This window comes from Melospiza melodia, chromosome 3 (assembly GCF_035770615.1).
Source record: "Melospiza melodia melodia isolate bMelMel2 chromosome 3, bMelMel2.pri, whole genome shotgun sequence".
In the NCBI taxonomy this organism is placed as follows: Eukaryota; Metazoa; Chordata; class Aves; order Passeriformes; family Passerellidae; genus Melospiza; species Melospiza melodia.
The window spans coordinates 59212209-59227314 of NC_086196.1; the positions used below are offsets into that span (position 1 = coordinate 59212209).

At 37.0% G+C, this 15106-nt stretch overlaps 1 protein-coding gene across 8 annotated transcripts in view; it reads right to left on the reverse strand.

Moving 5' to 3' along the window:
* SDCCAG8 (SHH signaling and ciliogenesis regulator SDCCAG8) overlaps positions 1 to 15106 on the reverse strand; it is a 106319-nt gene that overhangs the window by 57829 nt on the left and 33384 nt on the right. For all 8 annotated transcript variants that reach the window (XR_010027132.1, XM_063151933.1, XM_063151932.1 and 5 more), the window contains one exon: positions 9236 to 9378. Coding sequence is in view for 7 of the 8 variants with exons in the window: in XM_063151933.1 (XP_063008003.1) it covers positions 9236 to 9378 (143 nt within the window). In the remaining variant the exon portion in view is untranslated. The remainder of the gene's footprint in view (positions 1 to 9235; positions 9379 to 15106) is intronic.

Sequence of the window (15106 nt, forward strand, 5' to 3'; positions counted from 1 at the left end):
AAAGAAAAAAATCCTTAATATTCTTTTCTTGTTTTCAAGCCTTGTAGAACACACATATGCAACTCTTTGTTAGAATACTGTCTTCCACATTGAGGCAAATTGTAAAGACAGGCTGAAACTAAATTCTTATTGTTAACAGGATACATTATTTTTAGCAATTCCTGTGTCCATATTTCTTTTCAGGAATAGACTCTAATAAGCAAAAATTCCTGAATTATTAACTAACCTCCTTGACAGTCTCATTCTTCTAAAACAAGAAATAACTTCAATTTCACAGCACACCTTGGTATCCTTCAAAAAAAAGATAACCCTTCACAAGATAAATACAATACTAAAAAATAAATATTTGAAGTTTTGTACACATTTACAATAAACCACCCATTTTACTACCTCTTTACCAAAAATGAATTTAAAGTGAAGTTTTCTGGATCAAATCCAGGAGGTAATCCAATCTCATTAGCAGAATTGCATTTGTACTTACATTAGGTCTGAATTTCACTTCAATGAAAATTGCATTGACAAATACTGCCTAAGTTTAGCTGAATAAAATCTTAATACTGATCTATCACTTCTATGGGGATTAGTCCCTGCATTTGCAAGGAAGTAATTTCTTACGCCATGGTCTTCTTCCATGGGAAACCAGATACAGGTGAACAGATGCACTGGAAATAGAAGAGGAACCCTGGTACAAAAAGAGGATGCAGCAGTGTCCCACCTGACTACAGAGACACTTTAACTCCACAGTGATTTAAGTCCTGCAGAAGCCAACTGACCAACAGGGAGAAGCTAATCGTGAAAATTTGCTCCTATTGCTACAAAACTCTACTTTGACATGCAAACCACCAAATCCACAGGGGCAACCAAGAGCAGCACACTATTGACCTTGCCATGCTGCCAGCTCAGCCAGGGCGAGGAGTTGAGCCCTGTCAGGCAGCCGGCAGCAGCTCATCTGCTCGCTCAGGACGGGCACGTCCAGCTCAGGCTCTCCTGCCCGAGCACAAGGGCGCTGCACGAGCGCTGGGCAAGGAGAGCAGCCGGGCGGCCGAGGCTGCCGTGCTCAGGTCATTTCTTTTTCTTCCTCCTTCCATCCACCAGCTACTTTCTCCAGCAATGACAACCTACAGGTTGATGCTCTTCAATGTGAAGTTGGATAAAGTCTCCAGCTGACAACCTTTTGGGTTCTCTGTTGAATTTTTTTTCTAGGCAAGAACCTAAGGAGAAGAATTTTGCACAGTAAAGGAAAAATACCCACAAATCAACTGCTGTGACTGCACAAAATAAACAACTCTGAATATACTTCTGAAAGCACAAGACAGCTTTTAAAATTGTTGAAGTTCACAAATACCAAATGCTGACAGAAAAAGTACATTTTAGCTTATTGTAAAAACAGGCTTTCGATGTACTTGAGAGAAAAGCTTTAGAACAAGTCAGAAATAATTATAAAAATCAGAACCATTTTTTCCAGTAGCAAATTCAGCAAAAAATCCAGCAGCCTTGAATACATGTATCTGAAAGACTTCTTTCGTTCAAAAAAAATAAATCATTATCCTGTTGTCATTAGTCACACAAATAAAATACCTAATTTGAATGAGACCAAAGTAAATATTTGATACACACTCATGAACTTATTACTGTTAGTGCTGAATAATAACTGCTCAAAACAAAGACCTTATAAAGATGTTTGTTTTCTGCAGCAGTTAGTCTCTTCAGTGTTTCATCTGAATTCACACTCGCTCCAAAGCACTTTAAGTATTGTCACTGCTCCTGAACCACACTCTACATGCAGTAGCAATTTGGCTGCCTCAACAACCTGATGTGATCATTGATGTGACCAGTTGCAGTTTAAATGCCGTGAAAAAAAATTTAGATGAATCTAATACTAAAATCTGAACATGTATTATTGTCTTTTGCTTAAGAAATATTTATTGTAGGACAATAAATACAATTGTAAACCATGTTAAAACTAATTTAAAATTAATAGTAATTTATAAACACTTAATGTTCAAAATTAACACGATTTTGTATTTGTTCTTTACTCCTTCATTACATTTCCTTTCCTTCCCTTATAAAATTTATCAATGGCCTTTACATGTTTGTACAATCACTTAAATATGTTTAAATATTAAATAAAATGATATCTAAATAATTGTGTGTTATCTTGACACAAAGTGTATCAGCTTAGAAAATTTTACAACGCCCTGCCAGAAGACGACAGAACCGATTTATTTCAAATCACTCAGTATCAGTCTTCATAAAGCAGCATATGGTCTTATCGTGGCAGGTAAAATATTTTACCTTCTATAATAACGCAGAACAGCTAATTTATCTACATGCTGTATAATCAGATAAACAATTTCAGCTGCACTATGAAAACCTGTAGGCAAGGGAAAAATTTATCCCCCACCACTTTATTGATTTTTCCACATATGCATTCATATGATTGTTAACAATAGAGGCTATTCTTTCTTCCACCTCCTTCTTCAATTCCCTTAAAGCAAGCCCTTCTTTTCAGTAGTGAAAATATTTGCAGTTTCTACAGCTGCAGGACAAAGAACTCAGATTTTACGGAACTGCTCAGGGGAAAAGGAAGGGGGAACAAAAAAAAGGCTCTACAAGATTCAGTTGCAAGTAAAGCAGAGTGAATGACAACTTTCAAAGCTACCACAATCATTTACTAATGTGCTGCTATAGCAAATAAGTCTAATTTTTTTTGACAGCACCAAATTAGATTTATTTCAGAAACTGCTGCATAAATAGCATATGGCTATGTTATACTACCTATTTCAAATCCCTGTAATGTTTCCTCCCCTCCCTGCTCAAAATGGATAATTGAGCCAAACTATAAACCTTCTGCAGACAGGATACACAAGTTCAAAAAGCAGGTGCAGGACACTTTGGGTTTTTTTGGTTCAAATTGTCTAAAAGAGTATCACATATCCCGATCAAACAAACACAGGTAGTAATAGGTAATGATTTTACTTCCCCCTTTTCCTCGATAAAATTTTGTTCATTTCTCTTTCAAGCTGACAGTCATCAACACCGGGCATGACCTCGCAATCCTCTCACACATGACTACCTCTTACTTGCACAAGTAATCCTATTGATCTTTACTTTTTACGTGAGTCAAATTATTCATGTCTCAGGATCAGAAGGCTCGGACTTCCATTCATCCCTCTCAAGCTCTCATTTAGGAGCAGGGAACTGCCTCCTCCGAGCGAAAATAAAACACCAGAAAACGGGTTCCATCCATTGGAGGGGCCCAGCCCTGTGGGAAGGTGCCGACCTACGGCTCTCCCGCCTTTCCACGGGAGCAAAGTTTCCTTATCGCTTTCCCGGATCAGGCCCAGGACCCACGTGCTTTCGCATTTCTGTCCCTCGCCACATTCCCGTTCGCCGTACCGGTACGGCAAGGCACGAAACCACGCAACCTCGGCACAGGGCAGGGCCGAGGGCAAAGCCCCGCGTTTCTGAGCAAGGAGGGGGCGCGATGCCGCCGGCGGGACGCGCTCGACGCCGCGGAGGCCGCCGAGGGCCCGTCCCCGCCCGCCTCCCAACTTGGGCACCGAAAAGACCTTGGAAGGTCTGGCGTGCGGCCGGCGGGCACACCACTGCACACATCGCGCACGGCTGCGGCTACCCCGCCGCTCGCCTGGCGGTGGTCAGTCCTCCCAGCTGCCCTATCCGTTACTGTCTGATTAGCTGTGCGAAGGAGCCCCTCCCCGGCCAGCTTTCCCCGCCATCTGTTCCACACGCGATGGCTGCCGCCCAGCAGCCTCGCGCTGCCCTCCTACCTGGCACCCGGCTCCCGGCCTTACCCCAAAGTGCTAACACAGGTTCTCGCTGCTGGCAGAGTCAGGATTTCATTACTACTACTTTGACAAGTGCAGGGTTGTTTGTAATTTCTCTTTTATCCTGATTTTGATTGTACAACCACCTCCCACTGATTCAGTTTGCTTCAGTTTTGTTGCTCACAGATTTTACTCTCCACATTAATCTCCCTCTGGCATGTTACTGCATCTGTTCCCTTTTTTATTATTAATTTTCAAATTCCCACAATTTTTGACAAAAAGGAGGTAATCTACACTCTGCTTCTGCCCATTTCATTTTCTTTAATTTGGAAGATAAGTATGAAAGCGTGCCAAAGAAGTTAATTCTCCGTTAACAGTTTATTTTCTGGCATCCTGATGCCTTTGTATATGAAAACCAGATAGAAATAAATGTTGACTGAACCACAACAACATAGTCGCAACCATCCCTACATTTAATGAAAAATAAACATACAAAGCAGAATCTAAAAAGTTTATTAGTTAGAGTTGTTTCATGTTATCACTCATCCCTGCATTTTAAAATAATGCTTTTGCATATTGATTTTTTTTTTTCAAAAAAATTAGAAATCAATCACTGGTTACACCTTATTTCTGCTTCCTCCCCCCACACCCCCAATTCTAGTGCTGTTGCTACTTTCATCAGTTAGTCAGTCTGAGTAGATTGAGCATATCTCAGTCATTTAATATTAGTAACAACGTTTCTCCAAAACTTCCCAGCATAAATGATGGACTCTGAGGTGCTAGAATTGTTGGAAAAGGCATGGTATTAAGCATGTTGCTAACTAATAGATACTACTAGAAAAAAACCCCCACAATAAATACTAAGTATTGTGCAACTCCCTAGAAGGCTGTGTATAACCACCAGGAAGTTTATGTTTTATCAGTTAATAGTATAGCTTAAATAGGGAGAACAATGAATGAGGCAGGCTGCAAATTCTAACAAGAAACACTGGTGATGACATACAGCTCAACACCAGAGCTTCAGGGATTAAATAATGCCACATTAATCTGGGAGAGTATATGCTTTACTTATTGTACATGTAATAGAAATTAGTCTTAATGGAATCACTGAAACTAGCAAGAAGCACCCATGCACAGTAGGATGACTATAGCACTGCTAAAACCCAGTTGATATTAGGTATGCTGCTTTCTGGAAATCATATCACTGTCATAAACAGGGAAGAAATATCACATAATGGGGGAAAAACAATAATCAAGCAAAACAATACCCACTGACTCACTGTAATATAAACTTCAGTCCCTCAAGAGGGGATTTAGGGCAGCTTGGTGGCTCACCTGAATGTGAAAGCACATGTTCATTTAGTAATTTTGCCCTACCAACAAGCTGACCTTAAGAAGTTCTTAGTGTTTCCTATAAGCAAACAAGAATAATACATTTTAAACTAAACTAAATCTGCTTCTATTCTAGTCAATTCTATTTCCTATCAAATTTCAAATGACATTTCAGTCAAAAATATCTTGAGCCATCTATCTATCTATCTATCTATCTATCTATCTATCTATCTATCTATCTATCTATCTATCTATCTATCTATCTATCTACGTGTATATCTCTTCATCCCTGAGAAGATGCATGATGACATAATAAAATTGCAATTTTGAAATTTGGTGATTCCCTCACTTCTTAGAATTTCTTTAACTTGTTTGGTGTATGTGAACAGGAACTACTACTGACTGCAACTGAAACAAATAATACCTCCAGATCTGTTTTGAATGAAAAAGAGGAATGTTTTTTAATGATGATTCTGTTACACAAGAATAGTGAAAAATATTTTTTTCATTAGATGGCACACCAAGATCTGGACAAGTTGTTAACATGTTGCATCTTTTATATGATCTTTTCAAAGAGCATATTGACATGATTTTTCATGACTATTTTCTCGTTAACTAAGAACAATAGATCTTTATGTTTTCTACCCTTTGAAGAAGGGCTTCAGGTAAGCTTAATTAGCAAGACCTAACCTTGCCAAAGTAAGAGCAATTTGACTTAAGAACTAATTTTGTGAGAATCTCCTACTACAGTAACCTCAAGGCTGAAACTAGGGCAAAAGAAACCCTCAAGAAAACTTTAAACAATCATGGTCAGTCTCATAGCATGGTGACATCTGCAAAGTTACATGACTGACAAGCAAAACTACACAGTAGAAGTTCTGCATTTCCCCTGTCTTTTGAAGACATACAAATTAGAATTACTAACTAGATTCAATAGCAGAAAGTGCATGTTAATAGCAAGTATTTCTAAGCAACATATTGCTCCAGGAAGAAAGGTGACAGGAAAAGGCAATTTTAAACTCCGTGGCAATGGTTTAGAATAGCTAATTGTAACCTTTTTTTCTTCCTTTTTAACAAGTACATTTTGTTAACTTAGAAGCTGTTTAGTTGGTAATCAATCAACAGTGTCTGAAAACTAGGATACAGCAAAGAAGTAGGACTCCTGGAGAAGAGTGCTGTTCTGCAGAGTACTTTCTTTTCTCATTATGACACAGACTGCATGTTTTTTTCTCATTAATTCCTTTCATATACATTTATCTCATTTTTATACATTAAAATCCAAAGTTTTTGTATTAATTTACAATCATATTTATTTACAATAATTACAATTATAATCATTATTATTTACAATATTGAAACTTAGAATCAGTGGATTAGTGATCCACTTTTCTCCATAGTAATGCAATAATTCATACAAAACAAAGAATTCTTTCTGTATCTTCTCAGCTACCTCTTATTTCTGCCAGAACAGCACAGACAGGTCATGCAAGGCAACAGAAAGACTATCCACAATGGTGTTACAGCAGTACAGGCCTCCCTCAACTCCAGCGTTGTGAGAAGACTTGGAGTGAACCAGCTGGTCCTCTCCTGAAAAGAAGAGAATCAGCAAGACGAGGCCAAGGCCAGAATACCCTAGAGATGCACTAAATCAGTGCAATTTCTGCAGCAACCTCCCACAGGCAGGACTCTAGAGCTTAAAATCTGTTTTCCTTGGCAAGCGCCACAGTAAATGAGTCTCCAACCCCCATAGGATTGCTATTACCCCTACCCTTCAAGTATTTTCACTGACACAGTTGCCATTTGAGGTGAAGGGAATAAATGAAAGAAGGCAAACAGTAAGTGAATATAATTTACATGCAACAACTGTGGATGTACCAATCCATGAAAAACATACTGAGTTCAAAATGCAAAACTAATGCCCCTAGAGATATGTAACTTTTATACCTTCACTAGCACGGAAAACCTGTTCTGCCAGGAGGTGAGCTGAGAGGAAGTACAGGCTAAGGACAAGTGTCATTTCAGTAGGGGATGTTTCCCTCTGCAAGGCAGGGAAAACAGGTGACACTATGAGAACACTTCAAACCCTGCCCTATGGATTTAAGTTCAAGGGGTAAACAGGTAACAGATCAGGAGCAACGAATTGCTCATCTCTTTTTCCCCGTTCTTCAAGCAGCATCACCTAATGCATTTTTTGAAAGCAGACAGATGCTCCAAGTGTACAGAGAAAAAAAAAATGTGCACAGTGTTGTAGAATTTGGGGAATGTCAAGAAAAAAAAAAAATTGAACCTATTTTCCATGCCTCATCATATTAATTTTTCCAATAAATACACATCAGCATAGAAAACATTTCAATTCTTGTAAGGAGATGCCAAACACAAGCACACAGTAATAAAAAAAAAAACCCCAACTCAACCCCAAAAAAAAAAAACCCAACCAACCAACCTAATTCCCCAAAACCACAAAAAAAACCCCAAACAACCAATAAAACTTCAAGGAGATCAGGACCTTGCAGAAGAGTGTCTGCACTAGGTCAGAGGAGCCATGGCAGTTCAGCATCTGTCTCAAAAAGCGTGCATCTGTGGAATTGTAAGAGAACAGGGCCAGCACAGAGCATTACTTGCCCAAAACACTGTTCCCAGCCTCTAATGATTTGCATCCCAGAAACTTTCCGAGTCAGAGACTGTACATCAAAAAGCTACCTAAATCATCTCTATGTTAGGTATCCAGCTTTAATTACTTTGCTATGTAAAAGCAGGCAATAGTTCTCATTTTTACGTTTTGAGTATTTTCACAAAAAAAAAAATTAAAATTATAGATTCGCTAGTCAGATTTCCTCCAAGATATCCAGAGCTTTATTGCATATAATCAGCCTTTGCTAAAAGGAGCGTGGTAAAGCCATTTGGTTAGCTATCACAACAAATCATTATTAATAAAGTTCTGCTAAATCCAAACTTTAGATATCTTAACAACTCACCCAAAACTTTTTTCAAGTTCATTAACCTCTAGCATATTTTTTTCTCTAAATACAGGCTGTTAGAGTGGTACTTTCTTCCATCTGTTAAACAACCGTGCTCTGAATTACACAGAAATTTAGCTGAATAAAAAAATGATTCATTGAATTTAATAGTTTAGACAAGGCTCTATTTTATTTCCATTTACTCAATGGCAGAATTCTCACAAAGCCCAAAAAGTACAAGACTTGGATAAACACACAGACTTCTGTTAAGTGATAAAAATCTAAGCTTTTTTTTCCCCCCTATGAAAAATTTAAACTAACTTAACTTTTTCCCTTAAGTACTGAGTGAAAGCTGTCAGATTTGTTTATGGATGTTCATTCCTGGGGGGAGCAGGGCAATGGAACAAAAAACTCACACACACAACCAAAAGCCTGCAAACAGTTGGACAATAGCATTTTCCAAGGCAAAAGGAAAAAAGTTCTGCAGTTACCCAAACTCAAGTTGCAATGAATAATTGGCATGTCAGCCTTCTGGAGTTTTCTAGAAAGATGTAATGAATAGTGCAGCAAAAGACATTGGGAACTATACCCAAGGATAGAATAGGCTCAGGGGAAGTCTTTCATTACACAATGCATTGTACTGTATCTTCACTGAGCAAGAGACTGAAACACCCTCCTCACATACTGGAGCTTACCTCATACAGAAAAATTATGTGCATTTATATATTTATATACATATTCCTGGTCATTCTGCTGAAGAAATTTCAGGTTATTCATCTGAGAACTCCTATGCTTAAAGGTGCTGCTCTACACTACAGTCTTAAACAACATTTCAAATATATTTGTCCTGCTAAACATAGCAGAAAACAAGGGTGGATGCAGCCTCCCTTGCTCTTCTTCCTGCCTAAAACCATGCCACCTCACCACCAGAGCTGAACATTGCCTCTTCTACACACTACTAATTCACTTTTATAAATTCTAGTTCATAACTCACTTTGTAGTTAATAAGTCACTAATTTAAATCTCCACTTCTAACACAACTGAGGGTTGCCCGTGTAGGCAATGACTGCAAGTATCTACAACAACTGTGGGGAAGCCTGTGGCAAAAAATTAGCAGAATGAAATTGGTACTACAGCATGTAATAGGATAAGGGGTACCTGGTGAGGTGCAGTTGGTGCTCAGATTTACTCAGCAGTTCTGTCAGTTTTAGGCACTCCTCTCTGGCTTCTGTCACATCCTGCTGGGCTTGTTCCAAACGCTGTTTGTTCCCATTGAGCTCTAATCCCAGTTTTTCTATTTTCTTTAGAAAATTATAGAACCAAAGAAAGGGTATTTAAGAAATGCATAGAGATACATTTTAAGACAAAAAAAAAGTTATCAAAGCACCTGAAAATAATGCACACTTCTGTTTTTGAACAAAAGTAGTTACCTGAAAAAAAACTGCAAAACAAGCAAATAAAGTATTTGAAATTACATTCTTATGAAAAGTCAAAATGTGTTTCATATTTAAATTCTCTAATATAAAATCAATGTTATTGTGTTCATGCAGCTTAAGAGCTACAGGCATTCAAATATTTTCCATTTTTCTCATGTGCAGGCTCCATATTTGTAGTTTGAATTCCCTGTGCTAGAGAGCCAGAAAGGCAGCAGAACAGTGGCCATCTTCAGAAGCTGCTTGACATAGGATAGCTCTTTGATAGTTAATTTATTGTTATTTTTTTAATGCCTATTACATAACCAGTGAAAAGGGGGCATTTAGCTTTGTCACCTAATATTACACAAGAGAATAAAGGCAATTTTGTGATTTTACCATTATTGAAAAGAAGTTCTATCTGAACCCTCAACATACCAGCTGCTGTTAATCCTATTATTTTATTAATATAATTAGTCCTTATAAATCAACATAGTAACTGAAGTTGATGAGTCCATTAACTTATTTACAAATAACCATAGTTGAGTTTGCATGACCAGCATCTTCAAGTCCAGTGATACGTACTAGATTTACGTTATTCCAATCATATTGCCAGCAGTTTAAACATTTTTCGTAGAAATTCTGAGAAACATATTTTCCTTCAAGTCCATATACAACATACAAGTACCTGTAGGAATATATCTGTAACACAATACTATACTTTGTTCTAAGGATGCTTTTAAGAAGGCCAGTAGAGTACAGAATAAGCTGACAGTGTAGCTTTATCATGTAGTAACTGTTCTGCACTAATTCCCTACATAAATATTTATTTGTCATTGGGGCTGGAGGGAACTTGCATGTTTTTCAGTCAACTAAACTGTGAAAGGTCATTTGTAGTACAAGATAAAATTGTTCACATAAGAAGTTCATGCTGAATAGCTATTATACTTTAAACTCATACCATAGCTTATTTGTGATAGCTTCCTCATGTGGAAAAGATGCAATATCCTTTTTAATTATTGAAATTATTAAATCAAGCATCCTAAAAGAACAAATGAACATAACCGCACCCCAATACAAACATTTGAAGCACCTTCATAAGAATGTTGTCTCTTCTCCTCCCATAAAAGTGTTAATCTAAACTACTTACAGTTGTGATATCAAACAAATACAATCAATCTCTTCATCCAGAAAAACAACACCATTTCAATAGTGTTGGGGTTTTTAAAATTTTGCCGTTTACTTAACTGTACACTTTTTTCCCCTGAAGAAGACTCAACATGAAGGAAATTTTGATTAGAATTTAAATGTCACCTTACTGTATTACATGAACCTCCTACCAAATTACATTGGCAATTCCAAGTCCAAATGTAAAGATAGCAAAACTATCTACAAAATTGTTATACTCTTCCCTTCTAAAAAATATAACAACCTGTTACACTGACAGAATATTTTAAAATCAGGTACTCTAAGATATTCAGTTACAAATGCTTTGCATTTCCACTTTTCAGACTTTTGTGTACTTTAAATAGAGTCTCAGTGGATTCTCTATACCTCTTAACAGTAGCAGTTCATAGGTGTTATTTCTCCATTCGTAGTAAACAGGGACGAACTCTTCACTGTCTTCACAAGTTAAAGATAGGGAAATTCTGCAACATTCCTAAAATCTGCTTTAAAAGTGCATCCATTCAGCACACCTTTAAACAAACCCAAACTACAAATTAGTCCAAAAGCATCAGCTAAGTACTTAAAAAAAGCACAACCACAGCTGGGAATATAAATACACTCTAGATCACTCCTTCAGGGAAAAGTTTCAAGGAACAGATGGGCTTTACACCATTGCCTCGAGTTAAACAGGCTCAGTCAGGTTTTGACACAGACCCACAGAAGAAAGCAAATTCCAAGTGCAAGAACCTCTGGTGAAAATGTTTCGTTTCCATCAGCCAGATGTTGAACCTTCAGGGCTGAACTCAAGAACACATCTATAGATTTTAGTTGTCATGAAAGTGCAGGGGGAAATTCTCAGATAGGGAAGTGTCACTTCATGACAGGATCTTTAAATATTCACAGGTGTCTTATACTTTCTATTAGAAGTATCAAGAAAATAAAAATGTGGCTTGAAGAACAATTTTACTTGTGCTACTTTAATCAGTAATTTCAAAATCCAGTATCAGCTCCTTTACACTCTTGCACACATGTGTTTGTGTATGTGTTTAGGTATATACGGACATACATAAACATCTTAAAATACCAATGTTTGGAGGTGCTTGCAGCATGACCTATATTCTAGAATTCTGGTAATGACCATGGCAGAAACAGCAATCTCATGAGAAAGGGATGGCAGAAAAATGCTACCCAATAAAGCATGTTAACAGCAACTCAGAAACAGCCAATCCAGGTATATTTTAGGCTTATCAACTAAATTATTCTTTTTGAAACACCAAAAACTGTTCATTCAAAATCATTTGGTGGGAGTCACACACCACACCACACCACACTACATCACACCACATTTATGTGGTGAAAATACATAAGGCTGGAAGCAGACCATACTCTCAACTCTATGGGATAATTCTGTTTAAAAACTCAGGTAATTGTTTGAAACATGAACCCTCAGAATCTGAGACATGTTAATATAACAGAAAACAACCCTCTTCTCTCTCCTGTTAACAATAATTGTCTCACAAATACACTTTGTCCTGAATTCTGAAACATGTCAAGTCTAGTCCATCATTAGGTCATCAAAAATGTAACTGGGATTCAATCTACAGAGAAATTACAGCATCAATGAATCTTCTTCACTTTTTTTTTGCAGGGAACCTTATCAGCAGCTTTTTTTCCCCAATTTTTACTCAGAGTAATTTTTGTGTTACTTCAGTTACCATTTCTTCTATCAGAAAGCTGTAAGTAGTTCTGTAGCTGCTATCCAGGCCACAGTGTAATTGTGGGGACAGAAACAGAAACAAGCCACCAACTAAAGCATTTTGCTGACAGCTCTGTTTCTCATGCAGTGTTAATTTTATCCCTCAGTGCCTATCACCTGTGATACAGCTTTTTACCACATGATCAGAAAGTTTTTTCTTCAAGGTACTTAACTTTTCAATGTATGTGAGAGACAAGAGATGGAGCATAGAACTGCAAAAAGACAGATGACAATCTTGCATTTAAGAAAATCTGAAACAGATTTTCAGTGTAACAAGGAACAGAATTATCATAATGTATATGTACAACAAGACTACATTAAGGTTAGAACAGGCAACTTCTGGTGCTTAACTCTGCAACTTTAATGTTCTTATTACTTCTGCACATAATTTCAAAAGTACTATTTAATGTCTTGTTCTGCAGTTGCCCAAACTCCCAGGAATATCAACAGGCACTTTGCCATGGAAAGATGGCAGGCTAAACCTCAGTAAGAGAAACACCAATACTCATCATAAGCTGAAACACACTAACACCATCCTGCAGCCATATTCAGCTCAGTTACACAAAAGAAGTTTTACTTAAACAAAAATGAAGCATTAGTGAAGTACCACTGCAGTAAAATTTTATTCTAAATCAATTATTCTTTTTTCAGTATTGCCACCAACCACCTTCGATATTTTTAATTTTCTACTTTGGATCACATAGGACCCTTTTGCATCTTTTTTGAAGTATTTAAGGGTTCCAGTTTTCATTCATTAATTTGTGATGCATTTAAAAATTATCTTCAGATTTTTACAATGCATTTTTAGGAGACCACACTAGAGATGCTCATTCAGTGACATAAGTGCAACTTTCAGGAAAACATAAATGATGATTTCTCAAACACTGAATTAATCCTCAAATATCCTTTTCATAACCTGACATTATCTTCAACTAACAATACTTAGTCATGTTGCAAAAATGCACTTTTTAATAAACTAGACATCTCTATCTCTCTAAAATCTGAGCAAATGAAATAATTTCATTCAAAACAAGTCAAATTAAAGATTAAAATAATTATTTCTTTTCATACAAATGCTGATTCCATTGTATGCAAAAAATGCAACTTTAAGCTTCAAACTGGCAGATGTTTTTCACAGAATTTTACATAACAGCAAACTGACAGAAAAGACAGATACTTTTTTTTAACAAATAAGAATGATTAAGTGGTGATAAAAAACTTGTGCTCTAAAGAAAATGCAAAAAACAACTTAGGACTTTTAACAAAATGAAAAATTAACGAAAACCAAATGAATTAAGTGATTTATGACATTCACTGTTGTCCCAGTATGTTCTTTCATCAGATCAAAAAATACACAGTATAACCTGAAAAGGAACTTCTGCACTGACTATATTATTGCCCAAATTCTGCAGTAAAATAATTCTGGCGAGTAAAGTATTATTGTGAATTTACACTACAATTTTTTTGTTTCATACTTAATTTGCCACAAGTACTAAAAGATTGAAGGGCCATAAAATAGAACCAAAAACAGAAGAAAAAATATAGAATAATAAAAATATAATCATGGTGGTGGCTGGTATTTGAATGTACATCCTCAAAAGGCAATCAATAAAAATATAAAATAAAAATATAAAAGGCAATCTATAAAAATATGCACACTTGAAATTAATACACTTTAACAGGCCATGATGCTCATAAGCTTAGCCTCATTTACTAAAGTGGCCTTCAAAACAGAGAGACCAGTGACAGTACTCAAGACCAAGTCTTTGAAAGAGGTGCCTCCAGTATGGCCTTGCATGTACATTTAAGTACTATCTGCACCATTGACAGGAAATTTTTGCACATTTTCACACTGATCTCCATCCATATTGCCTTCCATACCTAATAATATACTTATTAATCAGGGACAGACGTAAATGGATTTTTTTTTTAATTTAAAAAAGCTCAACAGAAAAGACTGGTTTTGTAGAAAGATTTCAAGTGTTTTACTTGGATTACTATCAGGCCATATGCAGCAGGGGTCATTTGCAGTCATTTCTATCCTAATCCTTATATCAATCAAGCAACTCCAGGTTCAGAGTGGTCTCTAAACCTCAGACCTCCCAGGCATGGCCATCTGACATAGCATATTGCACCTGAAGAAGTATCCAACTTTGGAAAGAGAGTTAGGGCCACCACAAGGTTAACCCCCTCCACATCCCAGCAATGGCTTGCTCCCTTTTGCACTCTGTTTGAATTACTGCTGCTTCCCATTCAAATCTGAATGAGGATACAAAGCACTCGTGAAAGCTACATGTGGTTTCAAAGGGGAAACCCCCATTCTGGAAATAGATTTATTATAAACTGAGAGGATATACAAATAGGTACACAGGGCTTAAAGGAGTTCACAAGGACCACCTCTTTCTAAGAGGCTAATTTACAAAAACACACCGAACTACTGCAAATTCTACAAATCATTTATCCTAAAATAGGAATCTGAAAAACTTTCCTGACAGGAAGGGCAGAAACATGAGAAGTAGCCCCAAGAAACACACATGGAAAGTTTTTTTCTGTATGGCTGGCTCACATCAATTGATCTGTAAAGAACAGAGGGATAAGAAATACATAGCCTACCTAGATAAGCAAAGCAGGCTGTGATTTCTTAGATGGCTATTATCCTGACCTGATCAAGGACTGTTGAATTCCTCAAAAACA